Source organism: Periplaneta americana, chromosome 13, assembly GCF_040183065.1.
Source record: "Periplaneta americana isolate PAMFEO1 chromosome 13, P.americana_PAMFEO1_priV1, whole genome shotgun sequence".
Classification (NCBI taxonomy): Eukaryota; Metazoa; Arthropoda; class Insecta; order Blattodea; family Blattidae; genus Periplaneta; species Periplaneta americana.
Window position 1 is genome coordinate 55,232,965 of NC_091129.1, and position 27,428 is coordinate 55,260,392.

General features: G+C 35.7%; 1 protein-coding gene and 1 long non-coding RNA gene across 3 annotated transcripts in view; both read left to right on the plus strand.

Moving 5' to 3' along the window:
- LOC138711932 (cuticlin-1) overlaps positions 1-27,428 on the plus strand; it is a 97,574-nt gene that overhangs the window by 64,421 nt on the left and 5,725 nt on the right. For both annotated transcript variants that reach the window (XM_069843232.1, XM_069843233.1), the window contains exons 3-4: positions 22,495-22,634; positions 24,133-24,284. In XM_069843232.1, coding sequence (XP_069699333.1) covers positions 22,495-22,634; positions 24,133-24,284 — 292 coding nt within the window. The remainder of the gene's footprint in view (positions 1-22,494; positions 22,635-24,132; positions 24,285-27,428) is intronic.
- LOC138711933 (uncharacterized) lies at positions 474-4,666 on the plus strand. Its single transcript, XR_011335531.1, has 3 exons — positions 474-1,020; positions 1,477-1,606; positions 2,744-4,666. It is a non-coding gene; the product is annotated as an uncharacterized lncRNA (long non-coding RNA).

Genomic DNA, 27,428 nt, shown 5'->3' on the forward strand with positions numbered 1-27,428 from the left:
TCATAGATGTTCCTTAGTTTGCCGCATGTGGTCAGGACAGCGCTGGCTGTATTTCGATCACAGAGTTTGTAAAATTAGCAGTACAAAACTCTTTGGTTTCGAAAGTTCTTTGGTTATAAGTTTTGCCAATATGACAGTTTTAAACAGATATTATTAATATCCATTATTTACAGAATGTGTCAGTTTTATAACATTCGGATTATTATTACTATTACTATATAGCTAATTTGCATTTTCATTCGAGGACAAAGTAGCCATACTAATGTACTGTGTATGACCTATTAACCTCATTTGTTCAGTTGATCAATTGTTGGATGTTGGCATTCCTATTCTGTTTAAATCTTGTATAAATTATGGAATGGACGAACATGGCTGCTTAAGGAAGAAATTTGAACAGATCGAGTTAATTTACAAGTTACTGGTGCTTTCCTGCAACAAGAAATAATTCGCAACGTTAAAGGTAAGAAAGAAATACGTTTGAGATTACATCTACACGGTTCAACTTTTCTCTCAACTTCACACATTCAAACAATGCCTGCAAAATTGGTATTTAATAATAACGGAAGTGCACACAATGTGCAGGATAATATATTATTTTAGCTTTCGCTGCTGCAGAACTTGGTCAATGAAACTAATCGGTTTTTACTCTCCATCACATGGTATCTTGGTATTTTAATATTAATATGGCGTACCTTGTAGATAGAAAATCTTAATGGATCTTAATTCAACATGCGCTTTAAACTTGATTCTTTCAATATTCTTCCCAGACTGCGTGCGTACGAGCATGAAAAACTGAACCGTGTAGATGCAGCTTAACTGCACCGTCATGTTTTCTAATTTAAACTGAATTCTTCCATCATATCTTAAACGTTTATTAAACTGAGATCTGTAATTGTTTTCAGGGATAAACTTCAGAACGCGATTACCTTCCTTCTACCACTACCACATGATGAACTTACGTCTGTGTTGAATTACAAGAGTGTATTAGGCCTAACTGCAATTACGCCAAGAGCTTTAAAGGTAAGCTAACAGAGTTAATATACACTTTGGGTATGAACGAACATCTCATTTTTGTATATAGCTAAGTTAAGTTGGTCAGACATCTTAAAATTCGTGGGACGGAATCTGATATGACTAAATATGTTGTTCCCGGTTTAATTCTTTACAGTTGCGTTACCAAAGGATGGCGGCGTACCCTAGCTTGGTAACGCAATAGTAAAGAAGTGTCGTTCCCGAAAAAAGATATTTTAGAAAATTTGACTTTACAGTTAACAGTAGTACCTTTACTGGAATAATTTTGATAAAATAAAAAGAGTTAAATTGCCGGATATATTTATTATTTTTATAGACTCGTGGATAGAATTCTTCCAGGAATATTTCACAAACGTTGATTATACTGCAATCCTTCAATTGTTCTATGAAATGTAGTGTTATTAATGCATTATATGATACTAGGCTACTGCTCGTTTGTTTCAGTTAATAGAAAGACAAATGGCGGAGTTTTACACTGTGAATGTGCTGCAGTGTACTGTCAGAAATCGGATAGTAATGAGAAGACCTGGTTATTCCTGTTTCCTGTGCCAAGTAATGCAGCACAGCTTAAAAGGTAAGCAATGGCATTGGCATAAGCTCAATGCAAAGATATCCTTATGTATCTTCAGTAAATAGTCAGGGTTGATAAACTGTAGTGATTTTTAAATTTAAGTGAGAATTATTTGTCGAATTCAGATTTGTTTATTAAAATGAGTTTTTGCCTTCTTTTGTAATTCATTTAAACTTAATTTGTGCATTCGTTCCTACATAATTGTGTATTTTTTAATGTGTTATTTTAAGTAATTAACAATATCGCTTCAAAAATAATTTACTATGTTTACACATAGGCCTCATTGTTAATACATGAAGAGTTACAGCACTAATAACCTGCACTTAATGATAATAATAATTAGCTTAGACTTAGGCAAGATATTATGCTCAGTTTGTTATTCATTAGAAAAGAATTCAAATATTTAGGGAGATTAATATTTACAAATAAATTTATCAGAAGAGCTTAGCATTGTGTGTTTTCAAAATAAATACATAGTCCATTTGGCATTGTGCAACTTTTACTTTGAATATTGTTATGAGCTACAACTGTTCATTTCAATCCTCAGCATCATACTGTGCTTTAATTAGGTGGTGATTCCGAAAGTAGGCTCTACTTGACTACCTGTACCATGTGTTCTGTTGCTCCTTAATTAGGAGTTGGGAAAAGACATATGAGAAGCAAACTTTCAAAACCTGTCCATTTCTTCAGAAAATGCTAGAATTATATGTCTGTAATAAACAAAGATTTTTCTGTGGTGAAATTTTATATGAATTCATAGGAAGAAAAATATATTTCACCATAGAAAATATTTTGTTCATTGCAGAGATGCAAGTTTTTGGCATCTGAAGTGTATTTTGTAAAAATGGACATGTCAAGTTTTGCAAGTTTGCTACTCATATATTGCTAATAGTTTTAAGAAGCAGCAGAACAATCATATGTAAAAACGTTTATATTTTTTTTCTTCAGGAAGTTAATTTCTCATCTTAATCATGTTAGGTGCATATAATTTTAATCTGTGATTTAAGTAGTAACAATTATCTGATGTAAATAAAATGAAAATTATTTTATTTACATCATGATTAAATCATTAATTTAAATTAATACCAACCCTGGTTTGTGTATTTTTTGAAGATAATAATAGAATTTTGATTGTAACAGGTACCACATGTGGGCAGCTGTGGCAGAAAATCCTCATCCTTACAGAAGGGCCTATATATGTGCAAGCCATTTTCGCAGTAATCAGTATAACGGTGACTTCAGGCACAACTTACTAAGAGGGGCCATTCCGTCAAGAGATGCTTGGTATCCCACTCAAGAACTACGACCCACTTCATCACCAGCCTACTTACATTAACCTTTTTCACCACCTAACATAATTGCTTCATTCATTGCACTTCACTGTGGCATCAATTTGAACCTGTATTCTCTTTCAGTGAGTGATTCATTCATTGTATTTATCATTTAACAAAATTGTGTCTAACGATCTTTAAGACCCTAAGTTAACATTACATAGTAATATAAATATAAATAATAATTACTAGTACAATGAGCATTTCAGTTGTGACAGCTATAGGGCATAGGAGGGAGTCCAGTGGCAGCGATACGAATCTGCAGCTTCTGCAACTGGTGACATTTGGGTGCATTATATAGAATTTTTAGAGAGTAAATATGGTGATGTTTTCTAATGCCAGGCATTTGACAAAGTCATTTGACCTCTTGTACTCCAGTATTTTTCAAAATTATTGTCATGGTCAGCCACTGAAGCACAGATTTTGAGGTGTTCCAAATCCATTTCTTGGTTTGAGTAGCACAATGGACAGTTAGGTAGGAGACTGATATATTCCAATTCTATGCAGCAAAATAGTCCCCCAATCGGATTTCCAGGCGGGACTACTTTAATGGTACAGAAGCAACTAAATTTCTTATAATGGAATGCTTGTCGTATAACATCAGCTAAGAAGAGAGTAAGTATGGTACAATATTTTGTCTCTTCTCACTTTATAGATCTCTTGGATATGGAACAAGTTTTGATGGTGAAATCATTGTAATAAGTGAAAGTCTCAGGAATCTTCTATGCCACATCAATAAATTTAAGAATGCAGTTATATTGTCAGACCCCAAAGCAGCTATTCTATCAATAGTCTCTAAACACACACCTTCATCTCAAAGAGCAGAAATAACTAAAATGCTCTCTCAATTAATATCACTCAATAAAAGAATTGTATTCCAATGGATACCATCCCATTGTGGAATCCTGGGAAACGAGAATGCGGATGCTATAGCAAAGAAGGGCAGCACTGCTACTTACAGACCTGTTACTAAATCTACGTATTACTCTGTGAAAAGATTTATTAAATCTACATACTTAGACTTCAACAAACAACATTTGATAACACAATCTCTCTGGAACTCTCTGCATCATAATCCACACTTAATTCCCGATTTACCACGAAAATCGTCTGTAGCTGCATTTAGATTGGCAACAGGCCATGACTGTCTGGCCAAACAAACACCTGCATAGAATTGGAATATATCAGTCCCCTAACTACTCACTGTGCAACTCAAACCAAGAAATAGATTCGGAACACCTCAAAATCTGTGCTTCAATGGCTGGCCATGATAATATCTTCGAAAAATATTGGAGTACAAGAGGTCAAATGACTTTATTGCCAAACCCCTGGCATTAGAATACAACAACAACATATTTTGAGCAATGGGGCCACAACCAAATAAAACACTCAGTATCAAAGCTCAAAATTAGGAAATGTTGCGAAGTATAGACTTATCTCTAATAAATTGTATTGCACTTTTTCTAATATGTTCAGTGTTTTGAATCAACTATACATCAGAGAATGAAAAATAATTTTTTATTTGTATTTCTTAATGGTGTTTTTATTAAAAGTCTAAGTTAATTTTATGTCTGTTGTACACAAATAGTTTTATTTGTATTCTTTATCAGTGGTGATTATTGATTACTTAGATTTTTAATATCCATATATTTAACTAATGGCAGTTACTTTTAAAAATAGATGTTCAGCTCTGACGGTGTAAAACAAATAAAGTGGTGTTTTATAAATGTTTATGAACGTGCGTTGTACTATGTCACAGCAAAACATCTTATGACTATTTTCAAGCTAATGTTTGACATAAAAAATTAAAGAGCGAATTATAATTATATAACTGACCAATAATAACTTCGAAGCCAATATTCCAAAGTCAATCTTTGTTTTTATCTTCCAATACATGATGCATAACATTATTTAAAAATAGTGCTTAAGGTGTTTTGGAGAGAAGTATCCTATCCTATTCGCATCCTGTATCTCAATTACATATTTGATCTAGAAGATGCAAAAAACTTTTATTAGTCAAATTTGATAAATTAATTTAATAAAAGGGTTAAAGGACGGTGTTAAAAGAGGGAGTGTGTTAATGGTTTTCAGTTTCATGTTCAACCATTATATTTATATTCACATGTTAAAACAAAAATGTGATATAAATATTGTGGTTAAACATGTTATTTAAACTGATAAACCATTACACACTCCTTTGGCGATATGAAAAATACTAGTATGTGTTGGTATAATAGTTATCTGCAGTACCGATCGGGCTCTAATGTTGGCATAGCGGATACCTGTAATACCGATCGGGCCGTGTAACAAGGGATGTAGTTCCGCATTCTGGCGCTATGTGTAACGAGATGTAGTTCCGATGTTTTGCCGCCAAGTGTCTCGACGTCGCGTCAATAGCGTGTCGAAGGTAATGCATTGAGTTGGGGGTCTTTCTATTTATTTGTCTATGATTCAGACACATCTCTACTTGTAACTGTTATTTGGAACATAGTATTTTTCCAGAACCGGAACAGCCGGAACTGTTCCGGGAAAAGAACAACTTCGCCCATCACTACTGTATTGTATTCTATTCAATACAAAGGCGTACTTTATCTTATCTCTTCGCTTCGCCCACGTGACAACTATATTTAGCTGAGTTCCGAACTTGCCAAGGTCATATAGGCCAATAATATTTATCCATGGTCATCAGTTGTCGACAGTACATACCGTTACTTACGAGATTATCTCGTAAGCAAGAAATAATCGATTTAGACCGACCAGACCGGTTCAGAGTTCGTGTCTCGTGATGGTGTTGGTCATTGTGCTATCTGTTGACGATTATTGAACTACATCAAGCCGGCCTCCAACTGCAAACTCGAAAGTCTATCTATATAAAGGAGTTATCTGTTAGTATATATGATCTAGGAGTGTAGGTACATTCTAATGCACTGTTGTAGCCATTCGTATTTCAAATATAACACTCTAGAGGTCCATGAAAGCAATACTAAGGAAACCACCAAACCCTTTGTCCTGAACCTCTCGCATGTTATGTTGGTAATTAGCAGATTAGCGGGGGCTTTAAAAATGTTATGGCAGATCACCAGTGAGGCAAAAATTTCACTAGTCAGGATGGTGGAATTCCAGAAGCGCAATTAAAAAGTCGGAATTTTGTTCATTCAAGTAAAAATTACTTAGGCCTAGTAACAAGAAGGGGGCCACCGGCGTAGCTCAGGCGGTAGCATGTTTGCCTTCTGTTCCGGAGTTGCGTTCAGACGTGGGTTCGATTCCCGCTAGGCTGATTACCTAGTTCAGGTTTTTCCCAGGTTTTTTTCAACCGTAAGGCGAATGTTAGGTAGCTTATGGCGAATCCTCGACCTCATCTCGGCAAATACCATGTCGTCACCAATTCCATCGACACTAAATAACCAAGTAGTTGATACAGCGTCGTTAAATAACCAGAAGAAAGGGGGCTACGATAGCGCATTAGAATATACTGACAAGCATCAAAAGATTTTTATTTTGAAAGTATTTGTACCTGCAAACTAAAGCCACGTATTTATCATTATATACATATCACAAAAGCCAGATAAACTAAAGAAAATTTTGCGTTCTTAGATGTAGCTTTCCTGGGGAATTAGCACTAATATTTACCTATATTATAGTCTTTTAACCATACCAAATAACTGTGGAACGTGTGAATAAAATGGAAGGTGAGACTAGAATTATTATCGTTAATGTAACAATGCAGGCCTACAAATACCACATTTATTATGGGTATATGTGCTGCCAAACGAAAATTACATAATACCGGTAATATTTAAGTTAAATATTTTTATTTTTAAATTCCGCAAATAATCTCAACTAATGTGTCTGATTTCATCATAATATGTTTTTTCTCAGTTCTGTTTTTCTCTGCACTGTCAATGGACCCATTAGATCACATTCTCAACATTAATTCAAAACAGTTGATTGCTCGCATTTCGTAGTGAGAAATCACTCCCAATCGCCCCCACTCCCCAGCTCACTGCTCTACTAGTAATCAGCTGATTCAAGGCCGCTCTATAGCGCAGGTCTCTCCAGCGAATAGGGATTATAAAGAATGGACACTTCGCGTCGGTACCTTTGATGTAACCGGACTGATTTCAATGACCTTCAAGCCAGCTAAAGCGTGAGATTCTGCTTTCTCCCTAGAGTTGGCGCTGACATCACACCAGCTAGCAGTCGACACAGCGGAAATATAACATATATAATTAATACATCTAGGTACATTATGTACTCAAAATAAATTGGATCCATAAAATAATAAATCCGTCATTAATTGTAATGTCTATACTCTAGAGTTCCTTTATAATGACAGTTGAGACTTTGACCCCAACAACAATTAAAATATGTAATGATTTGATAGCGCTGAAAATGGAAAAACAAAACTCTTACGAGAAGTAAAACCATATACCTATATTATATACAAATATTAAACGAATTCGATATGTAATTTTATAATATATTATATTATTTTATAATATAATTTATTATATCTGAAATATAAAATATTATTATTACAACTAGTTTGTCACTGAGAAATAAGGAAAAGCTGTTAACTTGAATTTATTTGAAGCAAAGCGTTACTGGATTATGCAATAAGGTAGGCGATGTTTGGATCCTGTGTCTCAACTCTGTTCTCAATTATTATCTTAGCGTATGCTCGATTACACCAACCTCTAGCGCTTGAAAGTGGAACTAAACGCTGGCGCACAGAGAAACAAAACACAGGAAAATTCGCTCAGTGTCCATTCTTTATAATCCCTATTCGCTGGTCTCTCCGGTAAGTAACTATAATGTCATTGGCTGCAACATAGTGCCAGTCGGCACTTTGCGATATATAACTACTTAACTACGTCTTTGCACTTTGCCTCCCAGTCCCAAAAGATGTGTCGTTATGTCGTGATTCGACAGTGTTTCGAAACATTTAACTGAATCGTTCCGAATGTGTCGCTTTTCCCATGTCTATACTGACGTAAACATTTTCTTATGAAACTTATTCTAGAACAACTTCATTCATAAAGCAGTTACAGTCAATGAATCAAAAGTTTATCAGTTTATCCCACCTTCAACACTTTCTGTATTAAATCAATGTTACAAACTAAACTCACATTTACATTACGATACAAAAAAACGTATACCCACTTCATTTACACAACGTGGAGGGACCGCTGTACAACAGTCCCCCCTCTAAAAATTAGATGATGATATATTTATCAATCGAATTATCGCATTTTGGATGTGATGATGGAAGAGGAATAGGTTTCAATTGTACTTAAACGAAAAATAAAATGTTTCATGCGCGGGTACTTACTTACTGTAAGTGTCATTTAGCTGTATTACCCTGCAATGTGAATCATGTACATTACTTAATGTTAATGTATTATCATTGCAACTAAGACCGTACTATTATAGTTGTATTCTTTTATGTTCTTGTGGAACAAAGGTCCGTACAAATTAAACATTTTCAATTTGTAAGCTAAATGCGCCCTATCGGGCGTAGTTGGAGTTACGCAGCACCGGTGACGAAGCTGCCTGAAGACAAGGTGCTCGCTCTGCAGTGAATTCAAAGCAACAGGATGGTTCGTGTGTTTTAATCGTTATAGCCAGTGTTGCCAATTCAGCGGGTTTCCCGCTAAATCTAGCTATTTTTGGATAACCGTATCGCGGGTAAAATTACATTATCCCGCTTAACGGGAATACTACCTGTTTTTAATCTTTAAATTTTCTGAAATGATATTCATATTAACGTCATTGGCGACTTTCATAATTACATTTAAGTCGTTCAGTTTCTGTTTTGTGAAATAATGGATGTGTTAATGGACTGATAATTCCATATATACAGTGCAATAAGAATTGAAAAAATGTATTGTGGCTGTGATAAACGTGTTCAAAATTGCTTTATACCGCCACATTGGCAATGATAAATGTGCAATATTCGATACATTGCCAATTGGAATTCAAAGAGTCTTTGCTCAACACATGGTATTTCAAATGAAAAGAATTGTGTCTTGTGTAAACCGCGCCACAGATTTTGTTAGGCCTACCTGTGGGGAGAGTAGGCCCTACTGTAATCTTCCTTTTGTTTAGGTTTATTGTCGAAAAATTGTGAATAGATTTCGGAGTCAATGTTCACCAGGTGTAACAAAGTACCTAGTGATAACGAGGTTTCTACCTGAGATAGAGGAAATGTTTTCTTAGCTTGAAGTATACTACGTTGCAATACTAACTTTTAGGTCTTCAACTTCCGAGCCCTGCTAATAACATATCTGATGACGGGAATCAAGATACGAACCATCCAGAGGAGGCTTTTCAGGTGAAGCAAGTGAAGCACAACTTCACCATAGAATTTTTAAAAATTGAAAAATTCACTTTACTTTTACTATACATCACAGTGTGACTGATTTTATGATATTTATATTTATGCACGTTCAAAAATCGCGCCGCGCTGAACAACTGACAAACATAGCGTCGGTGAACCCACTTCTTGCATTGCGACTTTCTATTTCGCTTGCTATGGTTACCGTAGCAACAAAACTCCAATACATTAAAATCTGGACCGGTGAAGTGAGCTCGATTTTCATCCTGTTAGTGTTTCACTCAGCTATGGTTACCGTGGCAAGAAGGCTACACCCCGCAACAACAGTTAGTATCATGGCTTTGGTCGGACGTGAAAGAAGAGACGAATTCACAACGTTCCGCCAATCAACGACAAAGGTAACCAACTCTAACAATGAAAATTACAGAAATTTAAAAGCGTAAAATTAATTTCGCCCATAGAAAAGTTATAGGCCTACTAAATGAATATATATTTGTAATTTTTTAACTGTTTTGCTAAAGAAGCAAGCACGAGTCTTGAGAAAAGTGGAAATATAATGTAAGAGGAATTGAGAAAACATGGCTACGGTGTTAGCCTATATACAAAGTTAAATTGGCCACGATTTCGTGAGCGAGTGTGCATAAAGATTGCATTGTGTGCATTGTAAATTGTTTTCTCTACTGTTCTTATTACATTAATTATTAGGACTATTTTAAATAATTACGAGTAATATTTGTTTATAAAAAATCAACGTGCTTTAGGAATTTGGGCTGTTTATTAACAAATTTGTCCGCGGAAAGAGGTTTTTCTTATATGAATCGCACTAAAAACTATTTGCGTAGTTGAACGTCACAACAAAGACGCTCGTCAATCGCAAAATATTTCTATGCAAATGCAAATTATGCACAAAATTATGAAAAAAAATCAGAATTTCCACAACGATGTTACTGATAAATTCGTTGCCATGAACAGAAGGATTCAACTTGTCTTTAAAAAATGGTATGATTATTTATTACCATTAATTTATGATTTTACTATTATTATTATTATTATTATTATTATTATTATTATTAGGCCTACTATTACTATTATCGTCATCATCATCAATGTCACGTATTTTAAATATACCGGTATTTAATACACATTTTTTGTTATAAAATTAGAAGTCGACCTAACACTGCTTCACACACCTTTTACGTCACGAGCCGCCACTGGAACCATCTGATGGGATAGGATGGAATCACTAAATGGATCACAGCAGCGCCACCTAGAAATAGAAGAGCGAGTTCATGTAATATTATACGAACACATCTTCCATGTGTCGGAAAGGAATCGAAAAACTGTAGCAGCCCTATACACGGTTTCCTAGTATTTTTTACTGATGATATGTTACATATTTTGATTGAAAACACTAGCAAACATATTGATAATGTTTCTCTAAACTATAGCGATTATGAAAAATATAAAGACAAAAAAGAACATTATCAGAAATAAAAGCTTGTATTGGTACTCTGTATGGCTAGTGTAATGAAATCAAACAGGCTAAATCTAGATTAATTATGGGCGAATGACGGAACTGGAATTGAGATATTTAGGTTTTATAGTTCTGCTTCTGTGTTCGGTTGTGACAAATCAACAAGAGCAGCAAGATCAGAGCTAGATCAATCGGCATCAATTAGACAGTTCTTCGATCTTTTTGTTACTCAATGTAAATCACATTATTCAGTGGGTGAAATGGTAACTATTGATAAAAACTTGAGAAATTTAGAGAAAATTGTGCCTTACGGCAGTATATAGCAAGGAAACCAGGGGAGCGTGGCATAAGAATGTTTTCTCTTGTCGATTCCAGAACTTTCTACACACAAAACCTGGAAATATACGCAGGGAAACAACCTGAAGGGACGTATCAACTCACCAATACACCTGCTGCAGTCATACGAAGAATGGTTTCACCGACAGGAAGAAATGTGACTATTGATAATTGATTCGCTAGCGTACCTCTGGCTATGAAGCTTTTGGGAGATCATAAGCTAACACTTCTAGGTACAATAAGGAAGAACAAAAGAGAAATTTCACCTCAACTTATTCAGACGAAGAACAGATCTGTAAATACGAGCATGTCCTGCTTTCAAAAGGAGATAACAATGGTTTCCTACGTGCCTAAAAAGAGAAGGGCTGTATTGTTACTTTCGACAATGCATAACGATGACATTGATGAAACAACAGGACAGCTAAGAAAACTAGAGATGATCACCACATACAACTTGCCTAAAGGTGGCGTAGATACAGTGGACCAATTTTGTGCTACCTACGATGTGTCACGGAACTCAAGATGATGGCCTGTAACGGTCTTCTATGCCCTTCTAAAGGTTGCCGGGATTAATACTCAAGTTATATCTGTAAACAACGCAGGGACCAAGGTGAAAAGGTGCCAGTTTTTTTAATTGTTAATGGATCTCATAAAAGAACACAGACAGGAGCGTGCCGAAGCAAGAAGTTATCTCACCTGTTAACTTCGGACAACACTAATACGAAATATCACTCTGGTAACACAAGCAGAAGTGAGACGTCCAAAATATCAAGGTCGTTGCGCCATGTGCCCTCGGTCAATTGTTTTAATTGGTTATTTTACGACACTTTATCAACTTATATGATCTGAATGAGATTAAGGAGATAATGCCAGCGAAATGAGTTCAGGGTCCAGCGCCGAAAGTTATCCAGCATTTGCTCTTAATGGGTTGAGGGAAAACCCCGGAAAAAACTTCAGTCAAGTAACTTGTCCCAACTAGGATTTGAATGCGGGAAAATTGTCCTCATTATTACTTTCGTAACTGTACTGAACGATTAATTCACTTTTTTTTTTTTTTTTTTTTTTTTTTTTTCAAAAATAATATTAAAATGGATTGGAGCGAGGTGGAATATGACGATAGGACTGAATTAATTTTGCACAGGATAGGGACCGATGGCGAGCTTATGTGAGGGCGGGAATGAAACTCTGGGTTCCTTAAAGCCATAAGTAAGTTAGTAAATGCCTGGGATGTCACAAACCCCACCAGACTAGTAGCGAGATTTTCTTTCACCAGACTGGCGCAGGATTAAAGGTACCAAAGGGAAATACTGAATGACAAGAATGACATATAAAAGGACTGGGGGCATGGCTTGTATGTTCATAAACTATACCGACTAACAATATGAACTTTTAGCACCTACATAGGCCTATACATCCGGTTCGAGGCTCTGCCCAGATATTTAAAACTCACTTATACGTATTCTCCTAACGCACAGTGGTCTAAAATCCATATTTAGGAGGACAAATGCAGAAAAATGACATGTAAAAAAATGAAATTAAACCCTTAAATTATTTTTCCTATATAACTGAGTAACACTGAATTGATAATCTTAATCAGCGGAGGTGGCTGCATAGCGAGATAAAAAACCGGTAACATGCCACATTTCGCCACCCAGCATTCTTACTCAGCAAGCGCCGCGAGTCTGCCGTTTTCTTTGTGCTGTAACTCTGTTGTAAGTGGTCGATTCCATTCATATTTAGTACCAACATGTCAAGTAGTTCTTTGGGTATGTAACACTGTTTGTTTTTGTTACATTTAATGTTATTATAGTATGTAAAATTAGCATGAATGCACACGGGACAAAATATAAATATAACCATTGAGTGCAGACTTTGCTAAGGTAGAGAAAAAAAAACCCTTTGGTTCGTTCAAAAATGATTTTTTTTCACTTCCTCCACTATTTACCTCTATTTTAAATCTAGTCTTAAGGTGCGCAGATTTGCGGAAGTAATAATTTATGAGCACTATTCTTTCGAGGTGCAGTAGTGCAATTTTTCTCGGTTGCAATTATTTCAATATCTGTGAACCGAATCTGCTTCCGCAGTATAATTCAGGGAATTAAAGATGACAGCTTGTTAATTATGTACCAAATAAGCTTCCCGAGTGTCCAAAAGGTGCAATAGTACCTAAAATGTTACATTTTCCCACCCATAAGATTTTGTCTAAATGCATCCCCCTGTAAGGGGCACTTCTGCTTATACCAACGTAAACAGAGTTTGTACACAAAACAAATGTACTAAGTGTAACTACTGTATACAATTTCATAAAAATCTGTTAGATAGGACAAAAGTTACTAATTTTGTCTAATTGCGCCCCCCTATAAGGGGTAGTTACATAGACCAACGTAATGAGAGCTTGTATACAAAACATACATGCTATCTGTAATTACTGTGTAAAATTTCATAAAGATCTGTTAAATAGGAGAAAAGTTACTAATTTTGTCTAATTGTGCCCCCTATAAGAGGTAGTTCTCCTTATACCAACGTAATCAGAGCTTGTATACAAAACATATATGTTCCTTGTAACTGTTTTGTAAAATTTCATACAAATCTATCAAATAGGAGAAAAGTTACTAATTTTGTTTAATTGCGGCCACCTATAAGGGGTAGTTCCCTTTATACCAACGTAAAGAGAGCTTGTATACAAAACATACATGCTACCTGTAACTACTTTGTAAAATTTCATAAAAATCTGTTAAACAGGAGAAAAGTTACTAATTTTGTCTAATTGCGCCCCCTATAAGGGGTATTTCCCCTTATACCAACGTAATCAGAACTTGTATACAAAACATATATGCTACTTGTAACTGCTTTGTAAAATTTCATAAAAATCTGTTAAATAGGAGAAAAGTTACGAATTTTGTCTAATTGCGCCCCCCCCCCCCTATAAGGGGTGGTTCCCCTTACACCAACGTAACGAGAGGTTGTATACAAAACATATATGCTACCTGTAACTGCTGTGTAAAATTTAATAAAAATCTGTTAAATTGGAGAAAAGTTACTAATTTTGTCTAATTGCGCCCCCTATAAGGGGTAGTTCCCCTTATACCAACGTAATCAGAGCTTGTATACAAAACATATATGCTACTTGTAACTGTTTTGTAAAATTTCATAAAAATCTGTCTGATAGGAGAAAAGTTTCTAATTTTGTCTAAATGCGCCCCCCTATAAGGGGTAGTTCCCCTTATACCAACGTAACAAGAGCTTGCATACAAAACATATATGCTACCTGTAACTACTGTGTAAAATTTCATAAATATCTGTTAGGTAGCTGAAAAGTTATTAATATGTCCCGCTAAATTTGCATTCTAGACCACTGTGTAACGGTACAGTACAGTACATGTTCTGCTGACACTTTACAGATGGCACACGTTTCAAATTCGAGTTTTCAGTTCACTTTTAGCAGTTATGGAAAGTGTAAGTTCTGGATAGCACTAATTGAATTAGGGAATTAGTATGTAGTGTTTAATATAGTAGTAATATTAGTACTCAGTGTTTAAAATTATTGACACAGAATATTATAAATACTGTAGTTTAGATATTCTTTGAAATCTCCTTCTCTTCAAGTTCAGTAGAAAAATTATAAGTAAACAGCCTTCGCGCGCACCAGTCTAGAGATTTTAAGCTTCACCAGAATTTAAAAAATAACAACAGAACATGTGCATTGTCTTAATTTGACAAGCAGAAATGGCTGACTGTAACTAAGAAAAGCAGTCCTCTTTTGTTCTGTGTATTTATTGTTTGGTGGGTATCTATTGGACTGTGACAGGCCACAACTACTGATCTTAGACATCGATCAGAAAGTGTTATGAAACATGAAACACCAGAAAACAGAAACAAATATTGAAAACGACGTAAAAGGTTATAATTTTAGTACTATGAACATTCTGACTCAAATGAAGCCTGCCGTGTTTCTCTGCAGAGTTATTATAATGGACTTGTAGATAAGAACAGTTACATTTTTAGCAGGATAATTAACTGTGTTAAGTTTTGCAGAACACATGAACTACACCATCGAGGTCATAACGAAAGCGACAATGTATACAATCGCAGAATATTTTTGGATCTGTTGTCGGAGCTATGTAGTGGCATTAGATAGCATTCAGAGCGAACATCTTCTCAATGCTAACATGTCAAAAAATACGTCGAAAATAACTCGGAAGTCCACACCTGTGGAGTAACGGTTAGCGCGTCTGGCCGCGAAACCAGGTGGCCCGGGTTCGATTCCCCGTCGGAGCAAGTTACCTGGTTGAGGTTTTTTCCGGTGTGTTCCCTCAGCCCAATATGAGCAAATGCTGGGTAACTTTCGGTGCTGGAACCTGGACTCATTTCACAGGCATTATCACCTTCATCTCATTCAGACGCTAAATAATCTAAAATGTTGGTAAAGCGTCGTAAAATAACCTATTTAAAAATAAAAAAAAATTACTCGGAATGAATTACTAGATTGCTGCGATCTATAGAGAGATGATAATACCGGAAATTAAAACAGCTAAAGTCATACAGACATATGGAATTTCCTATTCTACATGCATGTCACAGTTAGTTATATTGTTTTACTAAGCTTTCATCGCACATAAAGATGAATCTTTATTTAACTTCACTTACATGAATTAATACTCCTTAGCCAAATGCCTGCCAGGTTTAACTAAATTTAAACCAGTTGTATATCAGGCACCGAAAAGAAACATTTCATCATGTGCCTGACGTTAAACTGCTGTTTTAAATTTATATATTTATTCGTTTTTATTTATTTATGTATTTGTTTTTATTTATTTATTCTGGTGTAGTTAAGGCCATTAGGCCTTCTCTTCCACACCTCCAGAAATACAAATAAAGTAATAGAAAAATCAAACTACAAACAAAGTAAAACCCAACGAAAATATAATTCCTTCTCCTCTTTCTGATCAGTTTCAGCATCGAATCAATATATGCATATATAATTTAATTTATATTGGAAGATTTTTTACCTCTTGACCGCTGTACACCCACCTATCATACCCAGTTTTTTAATATAACTTGAAACTATATCTAATAAATTCAGAACATATTATATTAATTCTAATTTTATACACAGAATACAGATACAATATAAACTCGCAATAAGTCATTTTTAACATAAAGACTAAGGGCCATATTCATAGACATTCTTAGCGCGGGCTTCCGGTGGATGATCAGCGAACTAAAATTTTTCGTATTCATAAACCAGTGTTAGCGATATGATATGATATGATATGATATGATATGATATGATATGATATGATATGATATGATATGATATATATGATATGATATGATATGATATGATATGATATGATATGATATGATATGATATAAATCCCGTACAAGTAACCAGTCGATAGCCGGGGTTAGTTTAGCACGCTCGTAGCGCAGGCTAGCGAAATATCTATGAATAGCACCTTAATATTCTGAGAAACGTATAGGCCTAGAGGTATTTTAGAAATTAAGAGATTTTTATTTCGATAACGCTTAACATACTACATTTTCAACGTGATTATACAGATATAATTTCGCAGCAACACATTTTCGGACGTGAACAACAATACTTTGAGAATTAATACAATGTTATTTTCAGTGGGCTTATGTACATTCACATACTACATTAACAACATGACAAAAGTAGCATTGAATTGCTTATTGATATGTGTAAAATCTTTTTTTTTTTTTTTTCACTTCTTTGTATAAAATATAGTTGAGGATGTGAAAAACACGCAGTTTTCAAGTTAATGTCTGCAACTTTGAGCGACTGTCCTTGAGGTTCATTTTAATATGGCCATTACAAATGCTAGTGGCATTGAAATTGCAGTTGCTTAAAATTGAATGAGTATCCTAGCAATACGTGGAATAAAAACACCTCCTTTAATTTTTGCAGTTAATATTGCCAATTCTTTTACGTTTCGTATGAGTTTTTCACACCAATTCTTATTCGTGCATAATTTTGGTGGGTCAATATTTCGCAATAGTACTATTGGTTATTCAATATTAAGTAAATTATATGGTATCAATCCTTGTAGTTTCAAAGAATTCTAGAATTCAGTTGTATAAAAGTCTGCTTACTATCTACAAAATTGTATCGAGGAATTCATAATACGGTCCTGGACTGCGTAAAGATATTTATTGCATGAATTATCTAGTTTTAGCCTTCATGATGTGTAACAACAATGTAATTTAATTTCGTATTAAAATTTCCAAGGCCTCGTGAAAGTCGATGTTGAATACAACAGACAATAATAAAGAACAATTGACTGCAGAAGATTTTGCATTTTAATAATTATACATGAATATTTGATCTATTTAGTTTTATTTTTTACATTTTTAATTAGTTTAACTTCCATTTGCACAATTTTAATGTAGCCTATGTTCTTCTCCTGGTTATGAAGGTTAAAAATGTGCAAACTTTGGCATATATCGGTCAAAGCGTGTAGATTTGTATAGAGAACATACACACACATACATACATACATACATACATACATACATACATACATACATACATACATACATACATACATACATACATACCCACATTCAATTTTATATATTAAGATATCGTAGTGGCCCTGCCTTGTTGAGAGATTCTTCGTATTCAAGATTGAACTGTAGAGATTTAACGTTAGTTCTGAAATAAGAATTACAACCGTAGTTAGAAGCTAGAACGCAATTTAATTTCATTTTGGCAAACAAACAAACATACAAGGAAAGTGATAAAGAAACAAATGTTAGGAAGGTGATAAAATTGTAGAATAAGCAGCCATGATTGGTTGAAACACGTCGTTCCGTACCGTTTTATTGGTCAAACGTAGTACGACGTAGTAAAAGAGTAATAGTCTATGTAATTAACAAAATAAAATTTATTATTATTATTACACATATTCTACTTTACTTCTAGGCTTATATCAATATAATATTAAATGTTTCAGAGAGATATTACAAGACAGACACTGCCTCCCTGTCTACCCTTACGCCTCGCTACTGTCATGATTCATGAAGGTAGCAAAATTGTATATTTTACGAAATTGAACGTTCGAAGCGAAACCTGCCAATGAAAAAATTACGACTGAAAGCCCTCTTGCTTCCTTTCACACTTTTCTCCGAGCCGCCTGGATGAGGACTAGCGCTCTAGCTACTGACGCGGCATGTAGGCCTACTCCTCTAGTCATCGCCCACCGCATTACCATATGAAGACATGGGGGGGAATAATGATGAATGTTACATTTTCATTATTCTGAGATATTAAAATTTTAAGGTTTGAAACGCTTTACTGCTCATGTCTTATAATAATGGATACTATGCTTGCAATTAAATTACACATACATGTTATAACAATGGATTCACAAAGTTTCGTGAAGTTTTGTTTACCAACAATGGAGAAGGAGCAACAATAACGTTGTAATGAACAAATGCAAGCGGAAATAAAGGTGAATGTCCTAAACCTTAATTGTAAAAAAAAAAAGGTAAAGGTATCCCCGTAACATGCCATGAAGGCAGTTGGGGGGCATGGAGGTAGAGCCCCATGCTTTCCATGACCTCGGCACTGGAATGAGGTGGTGTGGTCGGCACCACGCTCTGACCGCCTTTTACCCCCGGGAAGGACCCGGTACTCAATTTTATAGGAGGCTGAGTGAACCTCGGGGCCGTTCTGAAAGTTTGGCAACGAGAAAAAATTGTAGAACACTATTAATATCCCACTTTACTTGATTTAACGCAAACTTGGACGTCTGTAAAACACGATAAATGCGATTAGCACTATAGGCCTAAATTATATAAAATAATGGAGCAAGAGAATGTATTTGCATATCTTCTGCATTCAATCATAGTGTGGTATATTGTCATAGAACAGTTTTGATTCTTCTTTCGTGAGAAGCTTTGACAATTCCTGGAAGTAAAAAATTAAATAAGTAAAATATTGTATAGAGTAAACATTGGTAATTTCGTGATAATTTCATGAAATATAATTTAAAATGCAAATGTGTAAATATATCCTTATTCCGAATTTTTCATCTAAAAGACGATAACTTGCTATACAAATCTGGAGACATAAAAGATTGAATACGTTCTTGAATATGTGCCAAAAACCACTTTTACAACTTAAGCTGAAAGGTTGGTTATTTCGTGATAACCTTGGTAATTTCGTGATATTGCATTGATAATTTCGTGAGAGGTAGAAGAATTGTGGAAAAATTCATTAAAGTCAAATGAAATTCTCATTTATTGTTATAAGACTTCAAACATAGTAATTCCGTCTAATATTCATAGCAAGGAAGCATAGAAATACATATCAACACATAATAAGAATGAAATCAAAGTAAAAATTGAAATTGAAAAGGGATCTTCTTTGCCCTGAAAGGGTGAACACTTTTATTACGGACTTTACTATAGCCTATATTACTAGGGTAACTCCAAAAGTAATGCATAACATTTGTTTAAAAATTATATTTTTATCCTACAGCTTTGCTATTTTCACATAATGTAGATGCATCCTTAAGGAACAAAACGTCACTTTTCCACATAATCCCTGTCCCTTTCAACTGCCTTACGTAACCTAGGAACGAGGGCCTGTAGACCAGCACGGTAAAAGTCTGGACCAACACGTCTGAGCCACTCTTGAGCAGCGTGCACAAGGGAGTCATCTTCTAACCTCGTTCCGCGAAGGGATCCTTCAGTTTACCAAAGAGATGGTAATCGCACGGTGCCAGTTCAGGACTGTAAGGCGGATGTTTCAGTGTTGTCTATCCGAATTTTCTGATCTGGTCTGTGGTCTTGTGACTCACATATGGCTGTGCGTTGTCGTGCAATAGCAGAACATCCTGCTTCTCCCGATGTCGTCGAACACGACTCAGTCGAACTTGAAGTTTCTTGAGAGTTGCAACATACCCGTCAGAATTAATGGTGGTTCCGTGTGGCATGATGTCCACAAGCAAGAGTCCTTCTGAATCGAAAAACACAGTAGCCATAACGTTTCCTGCCGAAGGTGTACTTTTGAATTTCTATTTCTTTGGTAAATTTGCATGATGCCACTCCATTGTCTGCCTCTGTCTCCGGTGCAAAATGGTGGAGCCATGTTCCATCTTCTGTCACAATTCTTGCAAGTCATCTAGCACTTATCATTGACATTTAGCATGATAACAAATCAAACAGAAGCTACACTGAACCCATTGCGTCTCCGTTTCCTTTTTTGTTATCACATCTTGTCTTCAGATTTCTAAAATTCCTATTGTAATACATTTTATACTATTTTAAAAATTGTAACACTTAATACTCAACAAAATTTCGCCTCAAACAGCTAAGATTTCTATCAGTAAAGCTAAGCCTATATAGCGACTACAGTTGTATCTAAAATTCCAAAAACATTTCCTAAAATTTCATGAAGATACAATAAATCTTTGTACCAAATATCATATGCTTACCTTTAGTAATAAGCCTGTAATATAATTACAAACATCCACAAAATTTGTATGCCTGAGAAGTCGACGCAAACTTACTCTCTCCAAACATAAAAGCTCACTGAAGCAACTACAATAGTCACACAAAGCTTAGCTATGTTTCTGGAAACTGGACAACATATGTAATCCCTTGGCGGAAATTTGGATCTAGTAACACCATTGGTTAGTTCACAAAAGAGCAAAGAAAAAGTGTCACGAAATAACCACTGCCACGAAATTACCAATGTTTACCCTAGTACTACAGATTTAAACTAGTGACTAAATATTAATTATAAAAATTGTCTTCAAATCTTTCCACTTTAACAAAGGTGTTGGTAGGATCTCCGTGTAAGCAGGACCTGGTAGAGTAAATTTCCCATCTTGCAGCCTTGAAGATTTTCTCTTCCTTTATCTGTGATAAAAACTGTATCCCATGATGTGTTATAGCTCCCAGATCTTTTTAGTAGGTTATTTTACGACGCTTTATCAACATCTTAGGTTATTTAGCGTCTGAATGAGATGGTGATAATGCCGGTGAAATGAGCCAGGGTCCAGCACCGAAAGTTACCCAGCATTTACTCTTATTGGGTTGAGGGAAAACCCCAGAAAAAAACTTCAACCAGTTAACTTGTCCCGACCGGGAATCGAACCCCGGCCACCTGGTTTCGCGGCCAGACGCGCTAGCCGTCCCAGATCTTAATTACATAATACGCGACTGTTCAATTTCCACTTTTACTTGTTTCAGAGGTCTTGTAGGCACAGAGAACTTATTTTTGTATTCTCCATTAGAGGAGAATAACATTGTCCATCCTTTAAAAAAATGTCTGATTGCACTCAACAACTTGGAATGGGCTTGGCTTAAGTATGCTGTGCCGTATAACTTCATACCAGTCTTTAAGTACTTCTGTTACTGCAGTTGGTGATATTGATATTGAATATGGTCATGAATTGCATTCTTAGTTTCATCAGTTATAGCATGTGGTCGATTTTTATGCTTCCAACGTACAACCTTACCACATTCTTTCAACAGCTCCTGAATGGTCTGTAATGTTCTTGCACATATCCCATGGAGAGCCAAGAAACTGTTGTAACAAACAGGTACGTCCATCACTACACCATCTTTCTTTGTTCTAACTTTGTACGAATACGTGTGATAATGAAGAAGGGCTTCATATTGACCTTTTCTAGGGCGCCTCCTTTTTACGAGTCTCTGAGCATCACGATTCGGCAGACTATTAACATGTTTGATGATATCACTCCTATTTGGTTCACTAAAGTTTTGAAAACACTTCAATCTAGTGCACTTACAATCCTCTCCTGTTTCATGTGCTTGAGTTTTAATTTTCTTTGTAGCATCTGATACACGGCCAAGCTTTCGTTCCTTCTTCGTACTTCGACTCAATTCTGGGTTTGTATGTAGATCCATCACAACAGCAATCTTTTATCACATTTAACTCAATACTAACTGATATTTAGCTTCAACAACAACAACAACAACACAAACTTTGACTTGAATTCCAACAATGGAACACCAATCAGATAAATAATAATAAGAATTGCCAACTAAAAACACTAAAGCATTAAATTTTAAAGAACGATTGGAATGGACATTGATCGTTTTTTCATCAAATACTAGGTCTCTCGTCAGTCTTCCATTTTCCAACTTAACTTATATTAAATCAAGAATATCACGGGACCCTTAGCGTTTTTGACACAAATGAATATACATAATGAAACTACATGAGTTTCTCTAACAACTGACACCATAATCTAAAAATGGGGGGGGGGGGGAAATGGACCTTCATAATTATTCTCCCCATGCCTTCACATTTCTTTGTTTATGTTCTCAATCCGTCTTTATAATAATTTTCACTGACAGATTTTCGATTTAGCTGTTGCATTTAATGATTGCTCTTTCCTGTATGTTGCAGGACAGTGAGATATACTCTAACGTGGTGGTGGTACAGCATGACGACGAGCTCATCATGCCTGGTGACGCCGCGTTTACTGTGGAATGTGACTTCAGCCGTCCTCGCGACATCACCGTCAGCGCAGACTTGGAGGCTGGCCGGTCAGTACACCCATCGTCTTAATGAAAATATCCCGACGTAGACTACAAGACATTCGTTATCTCGTGAAACTAATTTGCGCGTGAGGGGAAGAAGAAAGTAGACTAGGAAGCTTCCCTCCCTCGCTACGCTTCCACTTGAATCTAGATAGCAAACTAAGCCCCACCATAAGGTTCTTACTATAAGCTACGGCGCATGCATTTGGTTTCACAAGATAACGAATGACATATACTAATTCTTTTCCGACGGAGGATGTCTAGCTTATCTGTCCTGTAATGCTGGACAACATTGGCGGTAAAAACAACGATAGCTGATACAACATCAATAATTTATTCTTTCAGCTTAAATGCTTTGATAAAAGTCACATACCGGTATTTCGTGTAGCTAAATAACACTGCTTTTGGTTCACTGTTCGGTGTATTCACTGGAAACATATTTTATATATTTATATAAATTACCACTGTATTATATTTTTATTATACTGAATTCAATTAGGGATTTTGGAAACACAAGCCAAGTCCTTGCTCCGTTCGCGTTCAATTGCTTAGCAAATGATTGAAGCTATATGTTAGCCGAACAGCTAGAGCGTAGGCTTTTCACGCTGATAACCCGGGTTCGAATCCCAGTGGGTCACGGTGTTTGGTGATAGGTTTTCGGGCATTCTGTCATTGCTCCATAAATCATTCACCCTACGATGTTACGTATTTCGCTTCCTATAGTACACCAAGGACAACGCAATGCCTTCATGGCGGCTAAAAGGACTACAAAAGAGTTTATAACCAGGGAGCTCTATACTAACAGGAGGCACCACCGCATTGAGTGCCGGGTTTTTCCGGGGGTCGCTGTTTTTTTAACGAATTTGCACTGTAGGACGACTAAGAACATTCTCTACAAAATTTTTGTGCATTTGTCGGCCAGAGTTTGTGAGTAGCTACATGAGAAACACAAGATTGTGAATCTGTGTTTGTACTTTTATTTCCTTTTCGTATTTACTTCCCCAGATCATATAATATATATCAGATTATGGGCTTTGAAGGCAACAACTTTGATTAATTTCACTATACGATTGCAGAAGTTCTTCCTCCTATTGACTGTCAGACCCGGTAGGAAACGTATCAAATTACCTCCCATAGGGACTGTATAAATTCACTAGACTTGTTATCTTATTGTTACCCTAGATACTCATCTTAACTAGCGTACACAACGAATCCTTAACAATGTTGCAGGAGTAAGTGCCTCTCAGCGCCAAGGAAATAAATTTGGCGTACTGTATTTTTTATTTTGTGAGAGTCCAAGCAAAAAGAAAAATGACTCCACAAAATATAAATAAATAAATAAATACGATTGCATTTTGACCTGAGATATTCGATGTATTCACCGTTAATTAAAAAAAAAAACACTATAACATTAGTCTGTTTTATTTATTCTTTCACTGATATTTCTTCCTAACTGAAACACTGACACGCAAAAGTAATGTTTGCATATTTCCTATGTTGACAGGCCTGCTGTAAGCTCCCGGATCAGCATAGCTGACGCTGATCCTGCGGGCAAGGAGCTACCTCGTCATCGGAGATCCACAGTCAGCAGCGAATCAGGAAGTGTGTCCTTCACGCCCGAAGATGTTAGACCAAGAAGGAAGCGAGCGGATTCTAGTAAGGACGAACTGTAGCGTCCATCCTTCCCTTGCGTGAAACGTTCCCGCGATAGATGTCTCATTGCCACGAAAACAACTCTTGTTTTGCTGCGCTATTTAAATAAATCCTACTGTTTATAATTGATACAATATACCTAACAACCAACACTCTTGAAATTCACAGGAGAAATAAATTATTCGATCATTGAAAAGGGGGGAAAAAACAATTAAAATTATTACTAAAGACTATTTCCTCATGAAATTTACTATGCTATGATTAATTGGAATAAGACCTCACTTCACACGATTCAAGTAAAAATGACAACTACTAACTGCATATTACAGGTGCCTGAAAATCAACTGTAGGGGCTAATATTGATATCGATCAGAAAATATCGTATCTAAAAACTAAATTGCATATTATGGTTATGATCTCAAGTAAATAGAGGCTACTTTTAATGGACGTTGACCATGCTCGCAAAATAGGAAAATCCTGCCATTTGCGAATGTCTCGTGTTGGTTCATTAAGTATTTATTACGGGTAAATATCCCATATTTTATTCTCAAAAAAATTCGAACAATTCTGCCACATAATACATTCTTCTATGAGTCTTATGGCAATTTTTAGTACATCTATTTTGGGATTTTGACGGAATTTTTTATGGCTACGCGTTCATCGGTTTCACTTTTCGTATATTTCATTTCTTATGTCTTCTAGAGATTTTCGTTTATCATACTCAACAGTAACTCTATAGAGACAGACTATTGTTAGAGGTCTGTGAAATATACTCGAAAAAGTCACGCCGTGATCTGTATTGATAATGCCATCTATATTTCTTTGTTCTTTCAATGCAGTATCTTTAGCCTTGACCCTTGGACATTCCCTACCAGTGTTGCCACGACCTACTCACGAAAATCAGAAGAAAATCATCGAAAAAAAACAGGAGATTACAGTAGTTTACTTAAACATGAATTTCCTCTTTGTATTATCATATTAATTACAGTGTAGGCCTACTGTAAGAAAGATAATACTGTTGTATTACTAAATAACACATCCTTAACCAATGAAATGAACAATTTTGCTAAATGTAACTACTGTCATCTTTACTCAGCGTATGTAACTAAACAGACGACTATACGCCCAATGCAATTTTGTTTTTCCACAGTAATGTCTTATTGACAATGTTCCGCATTAAAATGTATTAATCAGGAATTTTTTGTATACACTGTTCACAAACGATTTTCGATAGAACGAGATTTATTTTAAAGATTATATCAAAGACAGTACTGCATTAGTTGCGATTTATAACAGACTTCTGTCCAAAAAAGACAGTATGACAATAAGATAGTGACAAGTGACAGTCACTTTGAATAACATGTGATTGTGTGCTTTACTGCAACATTAGGATCTATAAGTTACAACAATAAACTTACTCACCCTGCATCGTATCTTCAGAAACTATCAACACATCCATTATTTCTTCAGTTTTCTTCATTTTCGCTCATGTTGTCCGTCACTCTCTGCGTTAGTGAAGTGTTTATTGGAAATGAGTAACACTGAGATCCTGATAAAAGTCTTCTTGTGTGCAGTAAACCACAGATTGTTTTAGTTCCAAGTCTGTTTCTTGTTTTGGTCTTCATCAAGTTAACTGACGAGAACACTCGTTCCACGGCCGCACTTGAATGGGGAAGACTCAACATGGACCACACAAATTTTGATAGTAATGGAAACACAGGACTGTTGTCGGCGTATTTTCTTTTTCTCACATTCATCCAGAAGTCTTGAACGGTACCGTCACTGTCCGTAGCAATGCCTGTGTTGTCCATTCAGTATCGAGTTCCTGAATTTTCGTCTCCTCAATAATTTTAGGGAATGAAGCTGCAAGTGGTGCTACAGATTGAATGGCGGAGTCTTTTAATACTGAGGGATCCAGAATTTGTAAATCCTTCATTACTGGATCTGAGAATGGAAATCGATCAATATTTGACGAAGTGACTCTATGTAGAATTCTATACACCCTAGTTTGAATAATTTTATGCCTTGCTCTTGGAGATTTCTGGTACTCAAGGAAATGGCAACTTTCGCACCAAAATACATATTTTCAATGGGCAAAAAATTAATGGGATCCTTATAATCAATATTTTCTATTCCTTTGATTCCAATATATTCCGGTTTTATGTAGCATCCTGAAATGGTTTTGATAGAAGTACATACATTAATTCGCAACTGATGGATTTGAGGATATTCGCTTTGCATTTGTCTATTCAATCTATTGAAAATTGGTAGCACAAATTCAAGGAATTCCAAATAAATTTTATTGAATGGATTGTTTAGTTTTTCTAAAATAGATTCTGAAGCTAACAATCTATCCTCTGCAGCTGAATGAGTGAAAAAGAGTTTCAGTGCATCATATTGCTCTAGAAGTCGGGAAACTACACTTTGTAGGGACAACCAACGTGTTTTGCTGGGATGCAACAGTTTATGTGGTTTGACCTGCACGAAACTTTGAAACTTTTTCAATAGTTCAATACGTTTTGCACTCGCATGAAAAAAATTATACACATCACGTGCCAAATCTTCAGGAGCGCGTGGAAGTTTGGTGCAAGCGTACGAGGAGCAAAGATTAAAAGAATGACAAATACAATTCATAATAAATAAGTTGGGTACATCTGCTTTCAGCATAGTCCAAAGAGAATGTCTTTTCCCCATAACATTTGCATTATCTGGAGCAAAGCCAATTAAGTTGTCTTTATATGGGATGTCATTAGACACAAACGAGGTTTTTACATGTTCATATAAATGCCCCGCTGTTCCCTCACTTATTGTAATAAGATCGAAAAAAGCGTCAGTAATACCTTCCCCATTATCAACGCGTGCAACAATACACAAATGTTTCGTAGAACTTTTGTCCGTAGATTCATCGACAATGATAGAAAATTGTTTTTCCCTCAGAATTTTGTACACTCTTTCTTTGCTTTCCACTCCCGTTACATTTTGGACGATTGCTGTAGTTTTTGTACGCCCACAAGTTATCTTTTTGGCAATTCCAGAATCTGGACAAATAATTTAATTAGTGCTGGAAAATGTTCCATAATATTGAAATACAGATTATGTTCTGCTACAAAACCTGATAGTCTCACTTCTGCTTCTCTCACCTGAGTG